At 38.7% G+C, this 25,644-nt stretch overlaps 1 protein-coding gene across 12 annotated transcripts in view; it reads left to right on the forward strand.

Moving 5' to 3' along the window:
• The window catches only part of GTDC1 (glycosyltransferase like domain containing 1), a 179,147-nt gene that overhangs the window by 90,761 nt on the left and 62,742 nt on the right, over window positions 1-25,644 (forward strand). For 9 of the 12 annotated variants that reach the window (XM_027656261.1, XM_027656266.1, XM_027656267.1 and 6 more), the window contains one exon: window positions 2,159-2,332. The exons of 1 other annotated variant lie outside the window; for it this stretch is intronic. In XM_027656261.1, coding sequence (XP_027512062.1) covers window positions 2,159-2,332 — 174 coding nt within the window. 2 more of the 12 variants (XM_027656272.1, XM_027656268.1) reach the window with 2 other exon arrangements.

Here is a 25,644-nt window from a genome sequence, read left to right on the forward strand (position 1 = left end):
AGCTGCTTCTACCACAGCATTTGCAATATGTTTCACTTACTGAGCGGTAAAGTAAGAAAGTGGAGTGAAAGATCTTTTGAAAACAGTAGCAGCCATTTTCAGATGTTCTAACAAAAAAGAAGTGTTTTTCAGCACCAGGAAAGGAATATTTTTTTTGTATATATGTTTTGCTTTATTGTGACAGTTATTTTTCATGCAGTTTTAAGTATCTTCTCTTATTAAAAAAAAAAAAAAAGATGATTTTTACAGCTTGTAGAATCATGGAATGGTTTGGGTTGGAAAGAACCCTCAGGCTCATCTCGTTCCAAGCCCCCGTTATGGGCAGGGACACCTTCCACTAGACCAGGTTGCTCCAAGCCCTTTTCAACCTGGACTTGAACAACTTCCAGGGATGGGGCAATAGATTCTCTGTTGTATCTCCTGCAGCCTCCAATAGCTTCTCCATGAAATTATATAATATTCACCTCCCATTTCTGTTGCTGCAGAAACCCCAGTTTAAGAGAAGATAGAAGCCATCTCCTCTGTGCTGTTCCTTACTCCCCATCTGCAAAGAGATGCCATCTTCCCATCTTCCATATCTGGTAGAAAGCAAAAATGTATCTTTCCAGTATTGTGCAGAGGTTTCGGAGACAATTAAAATTACAGGACTTTGAATCTTCAGGTTGGTGATCATTAATATCACCAAGCTTTGGATCACTAAGAAGGAGAATTCTTTTTTTTGTCCCTGATGTTTTTAAAGAGGTGATCTTTCTAATTTGCCACCGATTTGCAGAGCCTGCAGGAAAAAGTTAGGGCAGATAAGACTTCATGCACAAGAGAAGCTGAGATGACGATGTTGGAGCCTTTGCTATGTGTCAGAGAGCAGCGAAGAAACGTGCAGGGCTCCTGCACTGCATCATGTCATCTGTAAATCAGTGCAGAAAAGATGACTTTTGTGCCAGACTTGAGGCACTGAGGGGTTAAAAACCATAGGTGGGGAAGAGGATGGGATGCCAGAAAGCATTTCAGCTCCCACAGCCTGCTTGAAAAGGATTATTTCTCTCTCTAATGTTGGGGTTTTTTTGCTTTTCCTGCTGACTCCTGCTGTTTTGGTGAGCACTGTCAGTTCTCTTTCTTGACCAGACAGCAGAGAGATGCAGCGAGGATGAATGACAGCCTCTCACCTCAAATATACTTTTCACCACCCTGGTGACTTATGAACACATGTCCTCCGTGTATCTTATGACCCATGGGTCTGTATTACAATATATAACATATTGAGAAAACCAACTGGCCATAAAGCATTTCTTACCTCTGTTAGTGTTGCCTGTATGTTGGTGTAGCTCAGATTCTGGCAGCACTGCCAGGATAAATTTCCAGATATTTCAGGTTTTTGGTAGCTTCTTGTTTTCTCCAGACTGACTCTAAGTGGAGAAATAAGCCCTATGTTGTCATTAAACTACATCTTAAAATGATTGATCTGGTCGATTTTAAAGCACAGCAGTAAAACCAAAACTTTACATTAATATGCCAAATTGAGCATATTAATGTAAAGTTTTTTAAAACTTTTTTTTGATACTGTGCGCTATATATTTTTTATTTTTTGCATATATATATATATAAAATGAATATCCTTTTAATCAGGATTATATCCACAGAGGTTAAAATAACACTCCCATTTCTCTAGTATCCTGCTACCTGCCACACATGGGCAGTTGAAGGTAGGTTAACCAAACGTAAGTTATCCTTCATTGCACAGGAATATTTCTAAGGAATTTTCCTTTTCTTCCAAGTTTAATTCTCCAAAAGTCAGGTTACAACGAGTCTTACCTGTTTATAATGCTTTTAAGAAGTATGACAGTAATACTGTTCTTCCCATTTTATGACTAAAAATCCACAGCAAGAATAAGGTGTTCTCCTTTACATTAAAAATAGTAATTTACTGTTAGTTAAAAAAGGTTAAATGCTTTTTCAAAGGCTGAATAGACAGAAATCAAGATACTTCTGGTTAAGGTACATGTGCTACCCCTAATTCACATGCAAAGGCTGACTTTGATTAGTATTCGTTTGCACCTTTTGCTTGTTTATAAGAAAATATATTCTATTTTCACTGCATGTAAAATAATTCCGTTCCTTTTGTGGCAGCAGTGTGTTCATTAATCTTCACCACTTTTTGCAGTTTGGTTGCTGATGTTGTGGTGTTCAACTCTGCTTTTAATATGGAATCATTTCTTACATCCATTGGAAAATTTATGAAGCTGATTCCTGACCACAGACCTAAGGATTTGGAAAAAATAATCAGACCAAAGTGCCAAGTTCTTTATTTTCCAGTCAGGTTTCCTGATGTGAGCAGGTCAGTACATTTTCCACGTCATAAATTGCCTCCAGCCTGTCAAACCTCTGTATTTATGGTGACGTTCTGACTAATCAGCTAAAGCATCATTAATGAAAGAGTTTGATAATATGCAAAACCCCCTAATTGATAAATGTATTTCGATAATCAGGGGCTACTCAGGCAGCCAAGCCTGTCCTCAGTGCCTGTCGTGCAAACTTGCATCGTTCAGGATGAGCGATTTCCCACTTGTTTTAGTGATTTCCCACTTGTTTTAGTCTTTAAGGAGTTCCTGCTCCTCGGCTCTGTATATATTTGTGCAGTGGAGGTCAAGGAGGAGAGAGAAATGCTGGAGAACAGTAAAAATGATAAGCCCGTAGCCAAGGAGTGATATTTCCCTCGGTGGTGTTGCGGTGGGATTTTATTCCCTCCTCCCTCCCCTACCTCTTTTATGGCTTTCCAGGTAGGCAGAAAGCATTCCTGTGGCAGGGAGCAGACTTGCAGATGTTGGCATTAGCTGCAGCCGGAGTTTCTCTTCACTCCTCCTCGGTTACTCTGAAGGACATTTTTTATTACCCTCGTTTCAGAGCCCGTCTTGAAATTAGCAGTGGGTTATGTGGCTCAAAGGGAACATTCTCTGGATCCTTTTCACTTTTGATTAAACCTGGCACAATTGTTTTTCCTCTTATAAGGGACTCTCCTCCCACCGAACAGGAACTTTGCTTCAATGGGACCGGCACTAAATAGAGTATGATTCTGCAATTTGATTATATTCTTACAACCAACACCAAGCTGGGTACATTTTTTTACTGAAATAAAGATGGAAAGCACTGTAATGACTTTGTAAGAGCCTGGCTTTTGATCTGATAGTAAGTTCTGGCCACACTTGAGATCTTTGTCCCTGACCAGCCTGTACTTAAAGTTATTTCAAAGGCTAAATATGCATTTGTGGTAGTTTGAGATAGAGAAATTTTTAGTGCAGGAGCTGAGGTCGTGCACTCGCTGAGGTTCACACTGCAAGGCTTGAGTTTCAGTATCTTGGATAACTTTGTATTCTAAAACACTGATGCAAATCATTTAGGCATCAACGTCTAAAGTTAAATCTTTAAACCTCTACTTTTGAGAAGTGTTAAATCTTCCAGTTAAAATCTTCCAGTGTTCCTTTGGGACTTGGCTGGCAGCGAAAAACAGTACCTGTGTATCTTTGAGGATCTACTATTCCTTCTCAGAGACCAGGTTTTTCAGGCGCGAGGGAATGCTGTGGGTGCTCAGCATATTTGATATTGAGCCAATTTCAGAGGGTCTCGTGGTTTTGGCATACCTTGGGAAGTCATGTGGCCCAAGCCTGGTTTTGGAGATGAAGTTATGATAACCCTGTCTCATATATTAAATCAGCTCTTTTGGACTTGTCAGCCCTGGCAGATGGGGTCAGACGAGATCTGACAAATTAGGCTGAAGTCATACACACAGCGATCGTTTGTCCAAAGCAGGAAGGTGATTAGGTGGGTAAAAGCATTAGCCTGCTACCCAAACTGCTACAGTGGGAAGATCTCACATCTTCCTGTGAGCTTTTCTAGTGTCCTGCTCTTGAATTAAATCCCATTTCACAAAGCAGGGCACCTTTCCTGCTTTTATTGTGGTTACTGGACTTATATCAAAAACCTCTTTTTGACAGGATGGACAAAATTAAGGTGCTCATAAACAACTGCATGACTGTAAAACTTTCACAGCAGAGTAATTAGAAATACAGATTAATGACAGCCCTATTATTTCTAATTTATATTTTATTCAACAGCTAATTCTAGATGTAAGATCTGAGGTGTGTAGACAAAGCCCAGTATCATCCCCGGGTAAAAAAAAGGAGAAGAAAGGGCTGCTTCTGCTTAACTTTGAAGTTCTTTAGGTGTTGACCTTCAGCTGCAGCCACTATTTACTATTTCTTTACATGTTTTACATAAAGTTGAATGCACCTGTGGCAATTCAATGCTGTTTTTTTAATTTAGACTGTATTAATATAGTGACTGAATGGAGATTGAGGAAAAAAAGGTTAAGAAAAATTGTGGCCAAGCTAAAATTTATGAAACAAGCTCTTAGCCCAGAGTGTTTTTCAAGTTATTTTCAAATGGTAATTTGCTTTATCCAAACCAAACTCATACAGTGTAAGTAAGTGATTATTTGCATGACTGACAATCATTTCAGTGCCTGCAGTCTTTTTAAAATGCATAATTTTGCTGAGATGTTGGGAAAATATTTAAAAATTCTGAAGGCAAAATAACCGGGGTGGAGTTTTTTTTATTTTTTTATTTTGACCTCTTTTATTTTGCGTGTGAATGTCTCAGGGTGCATTTGTGTCTGAAACATAATCTACATTTGGATTTGGGAGGGAGAGGTGGTCTAAGAAATCACCCTCACGCATGCGATGGTGAGCTTTTCTAGATTATTTTAGATTAATATTGCAGTTGTAGGGCAAAATAAAATATATCTGACCCTTGATCAAAGCCAGTGTAATAAAGGATCATGTCACAGGAGCTAATCCTGTAAAATATCTACCTTTTAATATAATTACTGTAGGTGATGGGCACACAAACAGCACAAGCAGCATAGTGATCACTCAAGAGGGGAGGTATAATGATGGATACCATAGGAAACATTTATGAATACCCTTAGAAGTACCACTATACATGTGTAATGTGTATTTAAATATTTCAGATGGGCATCTAACCACTGCTTTTCTATTTCTGAGAGGAAGTTATTGATGCTTTTTTATAAAGAATCTTCTTTTCAATAAATACTTGTCATAAGAGCACATGTTGGTGCTTCCCAGAGCAAATCACCAGACTGTGGTCCTTATCTGACAATGAGAAGAGATGAAAGGATTTCAGGATTTAGCAGAATAAGATATTTACTGATTTAATCCTCCTGTTTTCTGGTTCTGACAACAACCAGCTTCCATAATGCATCCCATGGTGCCACAATTACTCTGTATATACTCACCCGATATAATTTCTGACTCAAATTCTGCTCTTTGTACCTTCTGGTGAAGTATATTATGTAGCAATAAATATTAAGGTGTTTTTAAGCTTGGAGACAAAAGACCCCTCCAAGTTAAGGCTGTCCCTCCACAGTGCATTGGTGTTGCATGGGATGGAGACCAGTGGCTCATCTTCTGTGCCATATGTGCTGTGTATCAGACTGGGGTTTTATAGCACAGTGAGTTAAATACATCATAATTCACACTTATGTTGACATTGGCTTAATTTTAGTATATTTTCAATTGTAACCTAAATAAAATCCTATTCTTTTTTATAGTAGAATCAATAGAGTCTATTTTGATATAATCTGTTTCCACTTTTGAACTGGAAAATGATGTTCTAGTAAGACAATTCCCTTTTGACTGATGTTATCTTTGGTACTCACTTCTCCATGTGCCAGCAGAGCCCTCTGCAATACTTCTACAAGGTCTTTGTTGGTATTTGGATATCCACTATCCTGGTCTAGTGAAAGGTCTATGGCAGGGAGTTGGAACTGGGTGATCTTTAAGGTCCCTTCCAGCATAAACCATTCTAAGATTTTGTATGAATTCTCACATCCCATCTGTACCCATATTGTCTGTGGCAATCAGCACAGTGGGGTCAAATTATGTGCTCTTTGGAATTCATTCCAATGAAGATTGTAATTTAGATTTTGGTTATTATTACCGTTCCTCTGATTGTATTATATCTTTATTATTATCATCAAGTTGTGGTAGAAAAGGAAGATGTTTTTATAAGCAAGAATGAGGTAATGTTCCTAAGAGCTCAAAATTCACATTGGACTAAGGTGGAATAATATCAAAGAAACATGAGAGGATGAGGATTACAGCAGAAAATAAAAATAGCGCTTTTTAAAGTGAAACTTGTTGGTGGGTATCTTGTACTATCTACATTACGCATTTTGAAGTAGAATTATAGATTTCAGACTTGCTTCTTCATCTGCTTTTTATAACTTAGTACAGTTAACAGGACATTTTAAACAATTTGGGTTTATGTTCTTTTAGTTATAGTGTGAGAGAGGCAGAAGTTTCCAGATTAGAGAGTATTCTAGGGCCAGTCAAGGGAGTTCCTGACTAAAGCAGAAGTTTTTAAAAGATGTTGACAGTATTTCTTGTACAGAAACGTGACTGCCACGTGTGGGAGAGCTTGTTTTGAGGAAATTAAAAAAATAAAAAAAAATTGCATCACTTGGGCCAGGTTTGCAGGACTGAACTTAGCTTAGCTGTGCTGGAAAAATGCAGATGTCAATAAGCAAGGAGAGACTGGAATCCATAAGAGCCCAAAGCTATAGGTGAGCACTGGGGACATGTCTACGTTGCACAGAGAGATGCTCACATGAGCTGTAGTGAACTATCTTGCATCTGGGAAGCAGTACACCTTAGAAGAGCAGTTTTTGGCTAATTAGCCTTCCAGTGAAATTGCATACATTAGCTTAGGTGCAGTGCTCTGCTAATGACAGTGATTTTGGTTCTGGGGGTCGCTGCTGCCTTTGGTGGTGGCTCAGGCAGCTCTGTGGAGCACCATGCCCTCTCCGGTCGGCACAGCCTCCCTGCCACCACAGTTTATGGGTCATTAGCATAATTAGATAATGCCAATAGACTGCTCCTACCTTGGGGCTCGCTGTTGTAGAACAGGCTGATGGAAATTACTCCCCTGAATGTCTTTCCTCCTCACCTGCCTCAAGCGGGATCTGAGGGTCGGTGTTGGCACACCAAGAGTTACACAACGAGAATGAGGGATGCTCTGAGGATCTGGGACACAGCACCCACTGGGAGTAAAGTGCATTGTGAGGGCATAAAATGGAGACTTTCCATTCTGGAGCCTTTGGCAGCAGGTTGGTTGCCTCCTGCACCTCTGGGATAGGTGCTACCTGCAGGAAGCTGCACCTGCATTGAGGCTTTGGGCCATCGAATGAAGGATGCCTCAAACATCCATATTCAGAGGTGCTTTCTTACGTGGTACTTCTTCCACACGTGCCCTTGGAAGTCATTCAGGAGTTTCTATTCTCCCTCTGGATCATGGAAGAGTAGCTGTTACCTCAGCTCGGTCTTCCAGGCAGAGTATGCCAGTTTAACCCCCAAAATATGTATTCCCAGACCTCTGCAGCAGCAGCAGACTGAGAATGCCCTCCTTGAGAAGGGCCTGGCTGAAGGGTCTGCTGGGATGTATTCATTCTGCAAAACTTGCTAAAAAGTAATTTCTTTTTATCTATTCAGGGACAAAAATAGTTTTACTGACTCTCTTTTATCTGTCGTATAGGTATTCCACTAAACACTATCATAATAACCATTTAGGCTCACAATAGCTCACAAGGATACTTAAGCGGAATTCTCTGTGCAACCTAGTTTTTTATTATGTTGGGTACTGCTCATGTTGCATACAACACATTCCCATAAAACTTGCTTTTTGTATTTACAGAGAAATTTCTCTGGAGAGTTAAGGTCTTGTAAAACATTCTTGTTCTACAGCGTGAACGAATTATCATACTCTGGGGAATTAAAAGTGAAGTGTACTGAAGAAAAGAATTTTTTCATTAAAATGCAGTTTATATTGATAAAACAGATTACTAGCATTTGATGAAATGTGAAACTTGGATCTACCCATATCACTAAATCACCAGTAGGTTTATTTTGGCAAGAAGAATAGTATGTAATGTATATCAGGACCAATCATTGTACAGTACCTGTTAGTTTTGTATTAGATTAAATTGTCTTTCACTAAAGTACTTGAAAAAAAAAACCCTACTATATCTGTATCTTGAAGTAGCAGAATGTGGTAACCAAGAATATTAGAAAATAAAAGCTGTCGTGTTATCAGTTTTGGCACAGTCATTTATCAATCAGTATTTTAAACATTGACAAGTGGTAATTTAATAGGGAATGACCCTGTTGGCAGGAAGTTCTAATGACAGATGATGCAAACTCATTTATCACTATGGGGCTGTGCTGGCTTCTTACCTTTCTCAGTATCACAGCTCATATTTTCCAAGTCTGGGATGTGAGAAGCCACAAAGGGCAAAACCTGTGGCACTGAGCCTATAACCACTCCCATCTAATCTGATTAACCCCTTAGCTGCAAATTTCCCTGCAGCAGAACTGGTAAGAGCTAAAAGTTCTCATACTGATTTAAATACCATTTGCTTTTTAAGGAGGATTTTCCATAATACTTTCCCATAGGCAGTTTTTTAGAAAATATTCAAGTTGTGTCACTTTGAATACAAACCTGAGACGTGCTGGTAACTTGGCTTTCAAAAACAAACCACATCCTAATAATTAATAGCACATTTCATTAACAGGCATTAAAAATATTACATGCAGTGCCCTATACAATGGGCAGCTATTATTATTATTATCATTACTACTCGAGAAGGAAATTGATGCATTCAGGGGTTTAATTGATTCGTGCATATTCATGTGGGAAGTCAGTGGTAGAGTCACGACTGGACTGGATTATTATGCACTTCCATGCATAATAATTCCTCTGCAACTTGGGAAGAGAATAGCCTACCTTGCTGTAATAAGGGTGAGCATTTGGAGTTGAGGGATGTCACGGGAGAAGAGATGAAAATGACACCTTCACCAGCAACTGGTGTGAATGGCTCTCTTCAGACTCCTGGGACTTGATCTGCAATACCGTCCTTCAACTGTACTTACTCTGAATTAAAACAATAATATGTTTTTACTTTGATTTTCAGAGTAGTAAAATTGTTGATCAATTTAATATGATTTTATGTTACATTTTTAAAAGCACAATCAAAGGCCTTTTTGGGGCTTTCTCCACCTTCCTACCTCAATTCTCCTCTGTTCCTTCTCTTCTTTCACAACAAAAAGGCTTTCTCCTGAGGGCTGGGATCAGGTTAAATATCAACCCTGTACAGGATGGTTCAGACATGAAATACTTTCAGAGTTTGTATCAAATTGCTGTAATAAAAATCATGAATTTTAAATTTAATTGGTTAAAATTGTAATAGCAGACTTAAAGCTGTGGAGCTTTTAGTGTTTTTTTGTTGGTTTTTTTTTTTATTATTTCTTCTGTTCAAAGTGGAAAAAGGTTATTGATTAATGGTAGGATCCTGCAAAGTGCTAAATACCCTCATTTTCACTGCAGTCAGTGGGAGCTGAGGGCACTTGGCACTCAGTGGGAGTACAGTGTTAGCATGGGCGAAAAGAGGTGGCACAAAATTCCCTTCCAATTCCCTTCCAATCCATACAAAGGTACAGACTTAAATCCTTTGCATGTGTGAAAGATGGTTTTTATAGACAAGGCTGTCCCTGCTGGATTTTGCATTTCAAAATACTGCCCTTCAAAGATTGAACAATTCCATATTTTTTTATTATGGAATTCATGAATATTGCATAGAAGTGAAGGTGGATTTCTTTGGTTTTTTTCTTTAAAGGGATTTCATGCTTACAGAATTGTAACAGAGAGGGAGGCAGTTGTGTTGGGCATATTATTTCTTAGTTGCTACATGAGGCAGTGGCAGAACCATTTTGTTTAAATATCCTGGGTACTTGTAATACAATGGAAAAGAAAGTAGGTAACGTGCTAAAAATTGCAAAAAAATGTAAAGAGTAGGAAGTGATATCTGAGTTTTTAGAGATTCTTCACTAAGAATACAAAATGTTCTCAGAAATTATTTTTAGGAGAATGAAGGAATCTGTTGCTAGTCATGGGGGAATGGCAATACCTTTAGAAAAAGCCACACTTCTTGTATGCAGTATTAGTTTGGAAGGAAAAAAAACAAAACAACCAAAACCCAAACAAGCAGGACCTTTTAAAAGAACAGTGGAATAAGTCCCTTTGAAAATTGTTATTAAATAGGAAACTACAACTGTAAGTGGGTTGGATGTGCTTCGAGCACTATTGTGTGCTAGATTACTGACAGCCCATTCCAGTTACAGTCAGAGGTACTGTCAGATGGAAGAGCCAGTGGAGAAGATATGAACATGTTCTATAGGAATTTTAGAGAATAGAGACTAAGAGAACAAAATTACATGATGGAATACATAAAATCACAGTTTGAAGAGGAAACTTGAAGCGTAGCTCTCCAGTCCTATGGAGATGACCTTTATGTAATGTGTGAGAACAGCTTAACACAGATGTTTTATTTATACATAACCAAATGGGATGAAGTTAAATGATTTTTAATTTTGCCAAATCATGGATAATTTCTTTGTTGTGCAAGGAGTGTTTTTATCTGTTTAGGTTTCTGTTGTGTATTTTTTTTTTTTTTTTGCATTTCCAAATACTTAATATTTTATATTTTGGACATTCCCCCTGCTCAGTTGTGACTCCCAGATGAAATAATCCTCCTCTTCTTCCCTTTAAATAATTCAGATAGCATACATTTACAAATATGAAAATCCTAACATAAACGTGCCAGAAGTGCTTTTAAGGTAGAGGCTGTTCTGCTTTGCTGTGGAAAAGATGTGTGTCCAAATGGTAATGAGGGTTCATTGGAGTTTTGGGCTTGCAAACAGCAAGTAGTAGGGATGATTGTTGAACACCTGTGGGAGATCCAAGTCCAGTACTACTTTCCCAGCACTTTTTCATAGAATCCTGGAATGGTTTGAGTTGGAAGGACCTTAAAGACCATCTCATTCCACCCCCTGCCATGGGCAGGGACACCTTCCACTAGCCCAGGTTGCTCCAAGCCCTGTGCAACCTGGCCTTGGACACTTCCAGGGATGGGGCAGCCACAGCTTCTCTGGGCAACCTGTGCCAGTGTTTTGCCACCCTCACCTTGTCCTGTCACCCCAGGCCCTTGTACAAAGTCCCTCTTCAGCTCTCCTGGAGACCTTTTAAGCACTGAAAGGGGCTCTGAGGTCTCCCCAGAGCCTTCTCTTCTCCAAGATGAACACCCCCAGCTCTCCCAACCTGCCCATACCACAGCAGAGGGGTCCAGCCCTCTGAGCATCTTCATGGCTTCCTCTGGACTCACTCCAACAGGTCCAGGTTTTCCTCAAGTATGTAGGAGAAAAGATCTTGGGATTGCATTACCTTTTTTAGTGATGGAGCATTTTGTGTTGAGAAATCCATGTTTCCAGCAGAGTAGTTTTGGATATTATAAAAGAAGATACCGTTATGTTCAGTCTGTTTTTCAAGCAATGTTGTAGGCACTAACAGCAACCAGAAAGAATAAATTAGATATCAAGTTAAATCATCCAATCCATGGAAACTTTTACAGTGGACTCCTCATAAAATTGCAAGTTTCCTATAAGATGGCTCCTGAGTAGTGCTTGCAGATAACTGGACTTTGTCCAGCTTTGACCTGCTGAATGTATTTCTTGCCCCTCCCCCATAACCCAGGGACTTATCATCAGACCACATCGCTCCTGTTTTCGTTAGTGCCCAACCAGCCATGGTACTAAGGCTTGGGTTGGAAGGGACCTGAAACATCATCTGGTTAATGGTGTGTGATGTCTCACCATCATGCCAGAACCCTCATCTTTCCAGCTGTCCTTCCTCATCAGCTCTTTTTGTCTAGAAATCACAGGTCTCTTTGTGTTGGTTCTGCACCAGTTGAAGAGACTCTTGATTTAATTTCTCCAGGATGGCTTTGATTTTAGGTATATTCCCCTCTCCATGGCAGAACACTCCTCATGGATGCTCTGTGACAGGGTCGTGTGTCTTCAATTCTATGACTTTTCCTCTCAAAAATCTCCCCAAACTATTCACAGCCATGTTCTCCTTTAAACCCTCAAGCATTTTTTGTCTGCAACTGATGGTTCTCATATATGTTAAACAGAGAAGAAAGCAAACAGATCTTCCTTCCCTTGATCACTTTTGTGTGCTAAGTGGTGGCCCAGTCTGTATGACTATGGCAGACATTTAGTCTAGATAAATAGCTGCACCATACCAAATATGTCCAAAAATGCATATGTGAGTCCAATACACAATTGAAAAGATATTTGAAAATATACAGGTTGATGTCTCTATGTAAAGCACTGAAAAAATTGTATGTTGTTCTGGTCACCCATGTTCAAGAAAGATTAATTTAAACTGTGAAACAGGTGTAGAGAATTGCTGCTAGGATGATTAGGAGAATCTGTATTATGAGAGCAGATTAAAAGAGTATGGTTCACTTGTCCTAGCAAAATAAAGGTTGAGAAGGGGATATGTGTTAATCTTTATAAATACAGTCAGAGGATAAATGCCATGAAAGAGGAGGAATTATTTAAGTTCCAGGATAATCCTTGCAACATCCACTAGGTATAAATTGGTCATTATTAAATGGCTGAGACTGGAAATAAAAAAAAGGGTGTGTAGGATGGTTGCTTGATTTGGTTTTTTTGATTTTCCAGAAAGACATTTAGTTGTGAAATGACTGTCAAAACACCACTGAAATATAAGAGGAGTTTGCTAAATTCATAGAATGGTTGGTTAAACAATACAGGAGTAGTGCCAGGCAGCTGCAGATGTTTGCTGTGATGTTATCCCCAAAATGAAGGTGAAAAAAGATGGACTATGAGTTGGTCAATGCTGACTTCAGTCTTGAGACTAGAACTAGTCCATGAAGATTATGTATTTCCAGCCTCTGTAAAAGACACAGCAGACCAGTCTGTTCTGTGTTCTGCACAGTGTTTGTCTTGTATTTCATTAATCGGGTGTTTCATAAATGAGCAGTGTCCTGCAAGGTATGTCTGTGACTGCATTTGGGATCAGGATGAATTTTTCATTAGCCAGATTCATGACCAGGGTGAGAAGGGAAAAAAATCAGAGGAATATTTTTGCCTGACTGCATGTATGGGGTTCATCTGAACATTTTAGTGCTTTTAAAGAAAACCACGTCACAGTCAATGCTTTTGGTCCCTCCCCTCCTCTCCCTTTGACACACTGGAGTTTTTGAGGGATTTATCTTAGAGCCATAGAATCCTAAAATGGCTTGGGTTGGAAGGGACTTTAAAGACCTTTTCCTTGCAACCCCCTGCCATGAGCAGGGACACCTTCCACTAGACCAGGTTGCTCCAAGACCCATCCAGCCTGGCCTTGAATACTTCCAGGGATGAAACATGAACAACTTCTTGGACGCTGCTGTTTTGTGGTAGCCTGAGCATCCCTCAGAAAACAGCCCAAACTGAAGTGGTACCAAAGGGTTCACAACCACAGGGATTTGGAAAAGCATTAGGTGAGATGCACTTCAAACATAATCCATCTTCAGGCAGAACGTTTGAGTCTCGTGGCTCTCTAAGCATCCTTCTCCATTTTACCTCAGTTTACTTTTGCTCACTGAAGCATTTGGATAGAATTATTCCATTGAGCTCATTGGAGTCAGAATGAGTTTATTTTAAGTTTCTTGTTTTGATGAGTCTGTAGGGCTCTTTTTCATCTTGGTGTAGTTTTAATACTAAAACTGCCTCAATCTCTGCTAGAAGCAAATGAAGCACAGAAAGAAGAATTTATTATGGAGTAATTCCTTTCAGTGACTGAAATTTCATCTGTCCTTCCTCAAACTTCATCACACATCTTTGGGATTTGGAGTTCACTTGTGTTATCTGCCATCTGAGTTTGAATTACCCATCTTGAATGATGTGACTATATATGGAAAAGAGAAGTTTTGACCCTTTTTGGGTGCCTAGAGCATTGTCTTTTTGTTGCCAATAAAAGGAGGGATTAGCTGTCAGAATTCCTGGTAACTTAGTCACGAAAAAATTTTAAAAATCAATAAAAAATATTTTAAGATGTTAAAAATAATTTTAAGAAAAAGCAATAGCAGGCAAAAAAATATCCTTTTTTTTGTTTTGTTTTCTAGTGAAACCTTGTAGGAGATCCATAAAGTTACCTGATATTATGGCATTAAACCAGTGTGTCTTTGGTTCTGGAAGCAGCTGAGCTCTTTTCAGCCGTACCCGGTGCTGAACTCGTCGGCACATCTATACGTTAACAACTTATTATTCCACGAGCATCACTTCATTTGGGCTGGCAGTAAGTCCTGTTCAGTCATTGTGCTGCAGAGGAATGTTTAGAGCTGCGATGTGCATTGGAGTCTGTTTGTTTGCAGCAGCTGATTTGCCTAAGCTTTGATGCGCAGTCACTTTCTGACATTTGTGTATTTCAGCAGTGAACAATGTAAACTCATTTTCTGAGCACTTTGATTACTTGCACATAGCAGTGCCCATGGCATGTGACAGAGAAGAGCACTCTATCCACTAATCAGATAGATATGCTTCAAGCGTATTTACACAAAATAATGAAAACAGCTGTTAGATACCTTTAAACTTGAGTGTGTTTTGTTATTAATCTACTAGCCCATACACATGACACTATAATTCTTCGCTCACTCAAGTTGCCTTTAATGACACAGTAATAAAACGGAGAGGGATGAAAGTAATGGAATTGTAGAATGTAATGCCTCAATTGTTCTACAGTGTCTTCCTTTTTGCCAAAATAAACCACAATTAGGTCCATATGGTGTTTTGAAGTTTTCAAGCAATGACCCTAATAAAAAGTAATGAATTTCTGACAAAGGAAAGCATGGTGCTCTTTTAAGCAGATATCTTCGCTATTGATCTAGTTATGATTGCAGACTGATATGCTAATAGAAGAAGAAAGGTTCAACGTGCCTGGTACAAGCACTTTCATTTGTGGTTTATTTTATTCTTATGAAATTCAGATTGAAAAGGTAGAAACATGTTGTAATCCATCAGTTATGACTCCCTTTTAAAAGACCTACTATAAAGAAAACAAATGGATTTTCCTTGGGGAAAAAATGGAGTTTGGAAAGCATTTGTTAACTTGAAATTCCCAAAGTGAATGTTAACTAGAAGGATGCCTTGTGATGATGAAGATGCTTTGTTTGGATATATGAAATTTAACTTGAGCACTTTATTGTCTTCAGAGGTGCAAGCTCTGGTATTTACTTTTCTAGTTTTTAACCATTTCATGGGGGAATTGGAATGATATTCCTCTTCATCTGGAAAATCTAACTATCCATGGAACAGTTGTTAGGTAAGTGGAGATACTCAAACACAACGACTAGGGGGGATGTGCAGCTCATCCTCCTCCTTAACTATGGACTACCATTAAAAAAGGTGGTGTGTCAGCATTATTCCAGTGCAGTAATAATGATACCTGAAGTGTGGGTAATGTAGTCTTAAAAAGAGAGGAGAAGGCAGGTTCTGGAATCAGATATGAGGGGAAGGGGAAAATAAATGTATGATTTGATGAGCCTTCACTATTAATGGTTGTTGAATGCATGTTCATCCACATATACACAGTCCTAAATGACTCACTTGAAAAGCATCTACTGGATAATGTGTGTTATTGGCATTATTTTACTCCAGGAAGAGTAGTTGAGGCTTGTAGTGTTGCAACATGAAACTATTCAGAGCCTTCTTTCAAGACAATCAACCTTCTCTACCTTTAGTCACTCAAGAAACTGTCTTGAAGTGGCTCCTTCACTGGTAAATTAGGAGTCCAGTTATTTAATGGGCTGTTTTCTCTATTGCATATTCTCTAACTATTGACCTGCCTTTCAGACTTCCCACTCTAGTCTCTACTGCTGCACTTTTGGAAAATAACTTAAATTTGGCCTCAGCAACCTGTACTATTTTCCATTTATGTTTTACTACTTTCTACATTGGTAATTTCTCCGTATTCTTGCATATCATATACTTGTATGTAGTTACTTTATTAATTTTAATAGAAGAGGACCTTGTTCATGGGTAGAACTTCATTCTCTTCAATGTATTTTACTTTTATAAGCAAGGTGACTGAATTCATAGATTCTCAGAATGGTTTGGTTGAAAGGAACCTTGAACATCATCCCATTTCAATTCCCTACCGTGGTCAGGGGTGTCTTCCACTAGAGCACATTGCTCATTTGCTATTTATTTCCACCACTTTTCATTCTGAAAATAGTCCGTTCTAATTTCTCACCTTCTTGTACCGGATGCCTCAGTGAGATGTGAATGATTAATTTGTTTTGTTCCAGTTATGTTTAGTAGCTTTTGACTTGGTGCTTAGGAACTGGGTCTTACCTTCTGGAGGAGGATGTGTACTGCAGGAGAAGTAATCTTGCTTCAGACTATAAAATCTGGATTATTTCTGTGACTTTGAGTTCTAATAATAGGAACATAAAAATGAAAATCCCTACCTTCCTTCCTGTAATTACAATATTTCTGATTTTTTTTTTCCTTGGCTCTGTTATCAGTGTTAAAAGTTTAAAGAAATAGTCCTATGTTGTGAAATAATGTCAAATTTTAGATTGGTTTTAAATTGTATTTTTAGAACATCCATCAAGCATGTGTAGCCCAGGCAGTATTTAAAATGTGCTGTTTTCCATAGCCAGTTGTAGATGAGAAATGTTGGGTTTTTCACCCTCACTGAACAGGTTCTTCACAGAAGCTGGATAGAAGCAGCAGTGTTTGGTGTGGCTCCTCATGCACCACTCATGATTTGGTGCTTGCATTAAACTTCCCTCCCAATGTCATAAATATAATAAATAATAAAAAAATTGTTGAAATATTCTTAATACTGAAACAGGCTCAGTAAAGGATGGGAGCTTCCAAATGCTTAATTAAGTCCTTTATTCATTGAAATATAAGAACCTACTTCTGCAAGGTCGTCCTCCCTGGAGAAATCTAAATACTATCAGGTGACTTTAGAAGTTCTGGCTTATTTTTTATGCAACTCAGTTGAAATTATTTGAGATTTTTTGGTACTTTGAAGTTCTTACTACACCTGCAAAGGCTTCTTTAAACTTCTCACAGTATCTTTTGAAATCTGAAGTTTTAGCTGTTTGTGGTGTCCCAGGTTTTGGGTTTTAGTTTGGGAAAGCGGTCACTCTGGCCACTGCTGATTGTGTTTGTATTCACTGGATAAAAGTGCCCAAAATATTCTTAGTCCTATGATATTTATACTTCCAATTGCATTATAATAACTCCTGGTGTGACTTTCCAACACAAGAAAATAATGCAGCCAGTATTTAAGAAGCATTAACACCCCAAAAAGATAATAAAACAAGGTTTCTGATGTTTAATATAACTGTGCTTGAGCACCTATGGACAGTTCTGTGGGTGACTAACTACAGCCATGTAGATTTTTCTCAATCTGCATGTTTTTTACTTTTTAACCTACTGATACATCATTATTTTTTTTAGAGATGTACCATGACTTTTTTTTAATTTCTTCTGGTTTTTTTGATGCTTTCAAACTCCTTTAAGAACAATGTCCATTAGTGATCAGAGATGGTGATTTTTACCAGTAGATTGAAGGGCCAAATTTAAGAAAACATTTCTTTTCCTGTGTTTTGGAAACATAAGCTGGTTGTAGAGGTTATCTTCAGGGACTAGTAAGGCAGCATTTGGGTAAATTGGGATATAAACAAACATCTGTTGCAGGAATGTAGAAATGACATCATAAAGAATGTATGCAAAAACTTAATTGAAAAAGAATGATGCGGAATTGCAGCATGGCTTAAAGTCTGAATTGATTTTTACCTTCAGAGTGAAAGTGGGATTTTTGTGCAACATTCCAGTACTATAAAGTATTTAAAATGTAATGTCCTATTAATGTACCTGAAATGTAGACTCTGGGTCACCCAATAAGAATAGTAGTTACAGTAATACAGTATATGTAATATGCAATTATCTTGACAATAGTTTTATTTTTTCGACAATTTTGTCATAAAAGAGCAGTAAGATACAATGAATTTGATTCATTTTGTGTGTGTGAATCATTTAATAGGCCATTACATCTACTATATTAGACTCCATTCTCCTTTCAGAGCTTTTCATTATAAGCCTGTCTTTAATGGAAAGAAGTTTAACCTTCCCTCCCAGATAGATTGAACCCCATAACAGTGTAAACATTCTCATTATAAAATAAAATCCCCTTCCCCAAGGGCAGCACTATAATTATGTTGCAGAGTGTTGTACAAATGTTTCTCTTAAAAAATGTTGTCTCATTCTTGTCCTCAAGTTTTTATCATTTTCATTTATGAAGCGAATCAATAATGCTTTAAAATCGTAATTTAATAAAATAAATATGATCTGATTATTTTTTAATTTTTGGAAGTTATTTTAATCAAGTTTGAGAAGAAGTCATCAGTAAAATTGCTGTTGATTTATAAATAGGATAATTAGAGGCTTTCCTCCTAAGTACTGTTCACTGGCATTGTGGCTGTTTTTATTGCCTAGTCAAACCTCTTCATTCAATTTTAAAATTGCCTTTTGAATGAACTGCGCTATGAGCTTGCCAAATAGTGTCACCATTAATACCTTACCTCCTCTATTTCATTGTCCAGTCTGTAAATGCACAATAAATTGTTTGATAAGGAGGTCAATGAGGTTGTACTAGTTTTTAAGTGAATTATGGCCGAACGTTTCAGATTATGTCACACTCTTATTGTAGCGCCGGGTGTGAAAGCTGGTGATACAGCACGTGGGAGATCATTTGGTGGGCCTGCTCTAGGACTAGACACAAATCAAAAAGAGCAGGTTCTCTACTGATCTTTGTGCAGAGAATAGATTAAAAAAATTCACCTGATTAATCCAATTCACAGTTCTGTAGCCTGTCCCTTAGTCTAATTATGAAAGCCCTCAGTAGCAGGTACATGCCACTTGCTCCACAGAGATGGGTTAGGACAAAGATATTTGCAGGCAGGAGAGTATTTCACTGCTTTGGTTACTGAGAAGCTGCTGTAGTATTCCTGGAAGGTCCTAAAGCAGCTCTAAACAGCATGCTGGATGTTTATGTTGCGTATCACTTCAGATATGTGGTGGAAATTGGGTTTTTCTGAATGTATTAGGAGTGGCTGAGGGAGCTGAGGGTGTTCAGCCTTGAGAAAAGGAGGCTTAGGGGAGATCTTCTCCCTCCTACAACTCCCTGAAAGGAGATTGGAGACATGTGGGGGTCAGTCTCTTTTTCCAGGTAACAAGTGGATAGGATGAGAGGCAATGGCCTCAAATTGCATCAGGGGAGGTTTAGGTTGGATGTTAGGAAAAATTTCTTCACAGAAAGGGTTGCAAAGCATTTTCACAGGCTGCCCAGGGCAGTGATGGAGTCCCCTCCCTGGAGGGATTTAAAAGACCTGTGGATGTGGCACCTGGGGACATGGGTCAGTGGTGGGCGTGGCAGTGCTGGGTTAACGGTTGGACTCGATGATCTTAGCGGGGTTTTCCAACCTGAACGATTCTATATTCTGCAATTGGAGACTCGTGCCAGATGGGTGTCACCACTCCAGCAATTTCCTGTCCCAGTGCATCCCCTTCACCCAACCCTCCCCTGCCTCGGGAGCTCCTCCTTCGCTGGGGCTCCCACCCAGGCACGTGTTCCCCGCGCCCACGGCGCGAGCGGCGCTGAAATAGAAACGTAAAAGGCGAAAGTAAGAAACTTTGTGCATGTTGAGTCTAAAAGAAAGTCTGTTTGTGTGTGTCTCTCCCTTTGTAACAGAAGGAATGTTTCTTATGTTTCTGTCTTCAGACAGTTGGCACACATTTCATCTCAGCAGCTGCTTTCTCTTAAAGTGCAGTAGAGTGTAGGACTGTAGTGACACTAGCATTAATACTTCACATTCTGCTATCATATGCTGTCACTGTGAAATATGGATCTAGGTTACATGTGTTTGCAGACTTTGTACTGCTGAATTATGAAAGCTGACTCCGTTGGAGGATTGTGTTGTATTCAGAGACTGTGAACTGAACAATAAATGAATGCAGGCAGAGACTTGCAGTCATAAGCAGTATCCTCCTTTTTGGCCTAATTGAGACAATAGCTTTAAAATGTAGAATTGCCAAATAAAACTTCGTTGTTGACTTAGGTAAATATATTTAGCAGACATTTAAATATGTCTCTTGTGGGCACCTTTTAGTTGTTATCCTCAACCTTGTTTAAATATTATTTTTAAATCCTGTTCTTCTGAATGGGATGAATTACTGCAGATGAATAAAACGGATTACAAGAAGTACTACTGCTGCATGCCAGAAGAAATTATTGGGAACAATTAGTTATTTTGTTATCAAGAATTAAGTGTGTAGCCACAAATATAACTGGCAAATTTTTTTATATGTCTGGATGTCTATAAGAGGAGTGAGGAGCTGCACTTTATTAATTTCTAAAGGTATAAAGTTAATACAGATGTAAATATTGGCTAAGACAGCAGTAATCATTCCATGTGAATGTGTAGAGGATCCAGTCCTGACCCTGATGAAGTCACCTGGGGATGTGGCAGGTGAAAGCTGCTGAAAAGGAGTATTTGGAAATATTTTGAAATAAAAACTCAGCATAAGGAGATACTGGGATATCTGCAAGCAGATTTCCATGCAGATCTCAAAGTTCATGTCCAAAATTGTGTTTTACTGAAAATGTTAATCAGTGTATTGGTTAAACTCATTTGTTTGATGCCTGAAATTTTGCCAGTAAATGATTTTATTTCTTAAATATTTCTTAAAATCAGGTATCCATAATTCCAGTGATAGTGTCGCTGCTATGACTGTACACCAATAATTGATTTTCTGTGTGCAGCCACTGACAGTCAGGAAACAAACCCAGGTGCAGAAATCTGGCATCCAATGTAACACCCCCCGTTTATTTTCAGTTTTACCTTTTGAATATCAGCATATATGAAAGAAGGGAGTGAATAAACAAAACATACATTTTGTAGCATTAGGTTACGTTCCTGATAAACGACCTTCAAATCACACCTCTTTAGGAGCTTCTAAGTGTCAAGAAACCATAATAAGCACCTTTACCATGAATGATCTAGTACTCAGAATAGTGTTAGAGTGGCTATGGACAGTGTGAAGGAAGGGTTTGTTCTTACTGAACTTGCCTGTGTATTTTAGTGCTTTGCATGTGTGGGGTTTGTGTCATCTACCTACGGAATTTGGTGTGAAGTGGCTGCTGTCACGGCTCTTCCCGTGTTGATTTTGATCATTCTTTTGTTTCTCATGCTCAAGTGGGAAGGTGGGGTTGTATCCTCTCTCAGCAGTGCTGTTCCTGTGCTTCCCATAACAACCTTTCTATTGTCATCTCATTCCCTGACTTCTTTTAAATTGCCTCCAGGTTCATGTGAAGTTTAAATATGCTCATCAAGGATCATCCTGGACTTCTAATTTTGTACTGTGACAGTACATTGTTCAGTTGATTGGGAAGAGGTGAAACACATAAACAATTCTAACAACAGAATTTAACCTATTAATGAGTCATGCTGGAGGTAATATCTCCTTGGTCTCTCAGAGCCCCAGTTATGTGCACAATAAATCATGGTGGGTTTTAGGTGCTCGCTCATTTTCAGTGCAACAAGCAGCTGTATCATCAGTCTTCTCTTCTTTACCTGTCTTTTCACAGCCATTGAGGGTTTTTTTTTTTATTCTGTAGAAACTTTGCTGTAGTCAGGTTTATTTTTTAATATGTGGAAAATAAAATGCTAATAAATTTCAAATTTTCAATCATCTACATCTATTTTCCTGTCAATGTGAAGATCATTTTCTTAACCTTGACAGATCTGTGGCTTTTTCTTGTTCAAAAGAATGAGGCTAATGTGTTGATGTTCTCATAAACAAGACCATTTTCTAGTCAGTTCATTGCTTTTATCCGTCTTTCTAAAATATTCTTTTATTTCTCAAAATATGTCTGTGGCATGTGACAGTGGAAACATTAGTAGAAACAGGATGAACAATATAATTTTTCTAAAGTTTTTGGTGTCTATTTATAGAATATTGCATAAATCTATTATTAAATGTATAGAAAATTCACCTGGGGTATAGTATTACACTGGTTAGAAGACAGAGTTGATGGACTCCATCTCTGATTGATGTGTTTGAATAGTTAAATTGCACAGATTTTACAATAATGGTCATAGCAGCATTTACCAAAAAAGCAGAATTTTGTGTGGGGACCAGGTACAACAATTGAACCTAAGTTACACCTACAAGGGGAAATGACCTTAAGGTGAGGAAGGACAGATGTAGATTAGATATTGGGAAGAAATTCTTCTCTGTGAGAGTGGTGAGGCCCAGGTTACCCAGAGAAGCTGTGGCTGCCCCATCCCTTGAAGTGTCCAAGGCCAGGTTGTATGGGGCTTGGAGCAACCTGGGATAGTGGAAGGTGTCCCTGCCCATGGCAGGGGACTGGAATGAGATGAGCTTAAAGACCCCTTCCAACCCAAGCCTTTCTAGCAGTCAAAGTTACATTATTTATTGGAACTTCTCAGCAGGGAGCAGTGAGGGGTTGAATGAGGAATTGAGAGAGATTGAAAGTCCTCTGAACTGTGGATATCGATGGGGATGTGTCCTCAGAGCTGCCTACAAGCTGTAAACTAAGCTTGGACATAGAAAATAGGAGCTTACCTTGTGATGGAAACCAAGAGGTCTATATGAACCTGACTGTAGAAAGATGTGGTTGTGGATTTTTCTACCTTTGAGATATTCTGGCAGTTGAAGATTTACACAGCTGCTCTCTGCTTTATGTTCCTGACTCCTTGTAGGGTTCTGGACCTCCCCTGTCTGACTGGGAGTTGCTGGTCTTCATCAAGTCACATAAATGTAAAGGTCCTCAGTGCCTTTTATCATCAGAAATATCCTCAGAGCTAATCTAGCACGCAGTTTTTCAGAGATTACTGTGCAGTGCCCCAGAGACACGATGAGTAAAGTTCTCAAGCCCCAAAGGACTGAACTATGAAACCACATCTCCAAATAGATAAAAGTATTTGTCATCAGCTGGTTTGCTGTGAAGGGCTGAACAGAAGTCCTTTACGTGTGTGTGCTCATGCATGTCTGTGTGTGCACACACACACTTGAGCTTGTAGGAACCCAGTGTGCTCAGTTTTTTTATTTACTGATAATCAAGATTTTAACTTTTCAACTGGGACTTATTTCTAGGGCTGTCTAAGCCAAAGGCTGAATTTTTGAGACAGTTTTATTGTGTCCTTTCACCCCACATTAGGGTCTCATTGTTGTGGGAGAAAGTCCAAAATGACCTCAAATGCATAAATTTTGAAATAGTTCAAAAGAATTGAGCCATACTGTCTGAGTTGGTACCAGAGTCAATTATTTAGGCAGGTTTATCAGGAAAGTGTGTAAAAAGAAAGGAATCCCTCTGTTATTCCCCAATTTCTCTGTTACATCAATTCACAGGGCATCAACACATGGTATTTTGTGCCTTCCATAGGAATCCTAGTCTGAAGTTTTATTAAAAATGAAACCACACACAAGGACCCACACACAGACATTTTTGAAGCCATGTTACTGCTCCTACACCAGGATCCTGTTAGGTCAGTCTCAAAAAATTAGTTGTGTTCAGCTGGCACATGTCCTGATCCTACTCCAGATCATACCTGAAATGACACAACAAAATAGCGTTCACAAAATGAGGCAGAGTTGCATTTTCTCATTTAAAGCCAGAAGAATATCCCATCATGCCTACATTTAAATTAGGTGATATTCTGATCACCTTTCCCATTCATTAATGATCAATAGGTTGCCCAGAGAAGCTGTGCCTGCCCCATCCCTGGAAGCGTCCAAGACCAGGTTGGACGGGGCTTGGAGCAACCTGGTCTAGTGGAAGGTATCCCTGCCCATGGCAGGATGCTGGAATGAGGTGATTTTTGAGATCTCTTCCAACCCAAACCGTTCTGTGATTCTGTTAATACTCTTGTGTCAAGTCATGGATGTCTTTAGTCTTCAAGTAAAGGTCTGTGTTGTGGGCACTGCTGTGTCCGGCAAGCATTAATTTTTTAAACTTTTCAGAACATAACCAGAAAACGGGCCATTTATAATGCAGACCTAAAGGCCCTTTCTAGCACAACTGCAGTAAGTCCATTAAGCATATGAAAGTGTTTTAACTGTGACATGGATTCTTTAATCCTGAATAATAAGCATCTGATTCTGATAGAGGATCCATTTTATTGACGAAGCCAAACGGCCGAGGACATGCCGCCTTTGTGAGTTGCAATGGTTGGGTAGCAAGTATGTCATAAATCTTGTAACCAAAATAACAATGTAATATTGGACTGAATACAGAGGTTTTTCTGCCTCATTTTTTTTACATCTCATGTCTGTAGTCTGTCCCCTGTAACATGCAGAAGGCAGAGATCAACATTTCTGAATAGTTTGTTTGAGCAACCATGGTTTGTGCACCCGATCTTCATCTGACTTAAAGATCTGCAGTTCCATGTAAGCCAATTATAGCAATTTATATCATCTGATAATCTGATTTCTTCTTCCAACCATGTGACACTAGCCATAGGTTTAAAAATTGTAAATTTATTTCTCAGTTTTTCCAATACCATGTGTTGGTGTCATCGATATCATAGGAATAATCAAGGACTATTTTTTCCCCTCTGTAGTTTGAAATAAAAGCTGGTGCTGGATAGTTCCAGAAGGAATGTTGAAACTTAACTTTGGTGAATGGCAAGTAGGACAAATGTGTAGTTATTATCTATTTAATTAAATGGTTCATAAGAGTCAAAGTGTTTTAAATACATCATAAAATACAGGAGGTCAGAAACTTAAGAAACCCAGTAATTTAAATCAGTATTGAATAATAGGTAAATGAGGGTCATCTTCTAAGGCACTCAGTCAAAAATTCCTCCTTACAGGAGGATTGTACCTCAAACACGAAAGGAGACTTGGAAAAGAGCTAGCAGAAAAAAAAAACAATTTCTTTTTCCCCACAAGGACTGCGATTTCTGTTTCCCTGTTATGCATAAAGGAACCTTGGAAAAAAGTTCTTGGTTTTACAGTACTTGTTAATATTTTCACTGTTTTTTTACTCTTAAAGACTGCAAAATGTTTAGGCAATTCCCACCCAAGCACACACATGGAAGACCAGCATGTGTTAAACATGTTAATTTTCATCTCCTGCACTATACTGTCAAGTATTATTGAGACAAAGAGCAAAATCTGTTATCTGATTGTTCTTATTTAGTAGCTGGTCAAGATCAACATTGGTTAATAAACCAAGCCCAATGCAAAGCTCACCCAAAGAGCAGTTCTGCACTCGGTTACTCACTTTTCACATTCCTTTTCCTTGTGATAACGTGATCATTTCCCCAGTCTCCATGCAGTCTCATAGGACAGACAAGACCTGAATTTCTAATGTGAAGAAGCATGATCCAAGTGTGCTGTACATTAGAGACATTAAAAAAGGAAAAAAAAACCTTTTGAATTTTCTATGTACCTTTAAAAGAAAGCTTTGACCATTTGCAGAGTAGAATGTTAAAGATAAGCTGTGTGGAAGAGTTACCTTTAGAGGTTTAGATTATTTCCTTTTCTTTGTAACATTCCTGGTCCTCATTGAGAATGTTGCTGCGTTTCTTTTGATTTTCTTGTGTGCTGATGTGTGATTTAACTATGGAGC

This window comes from Corapipo altera, unplaced genomic scaffold, assembly GCF_003945725.1.
Source record: "Corapipo altera isolate COAL_440 unplaced genomic scaffold, ASM394572v1 68, whole genome shotgun sequence".
Classification (NCBI taxonomy): Eukaryota; Metazoa; Chordata; class Aves; order Passeriformes; family Pipridae; genus Corapipo; species Corapipo altera.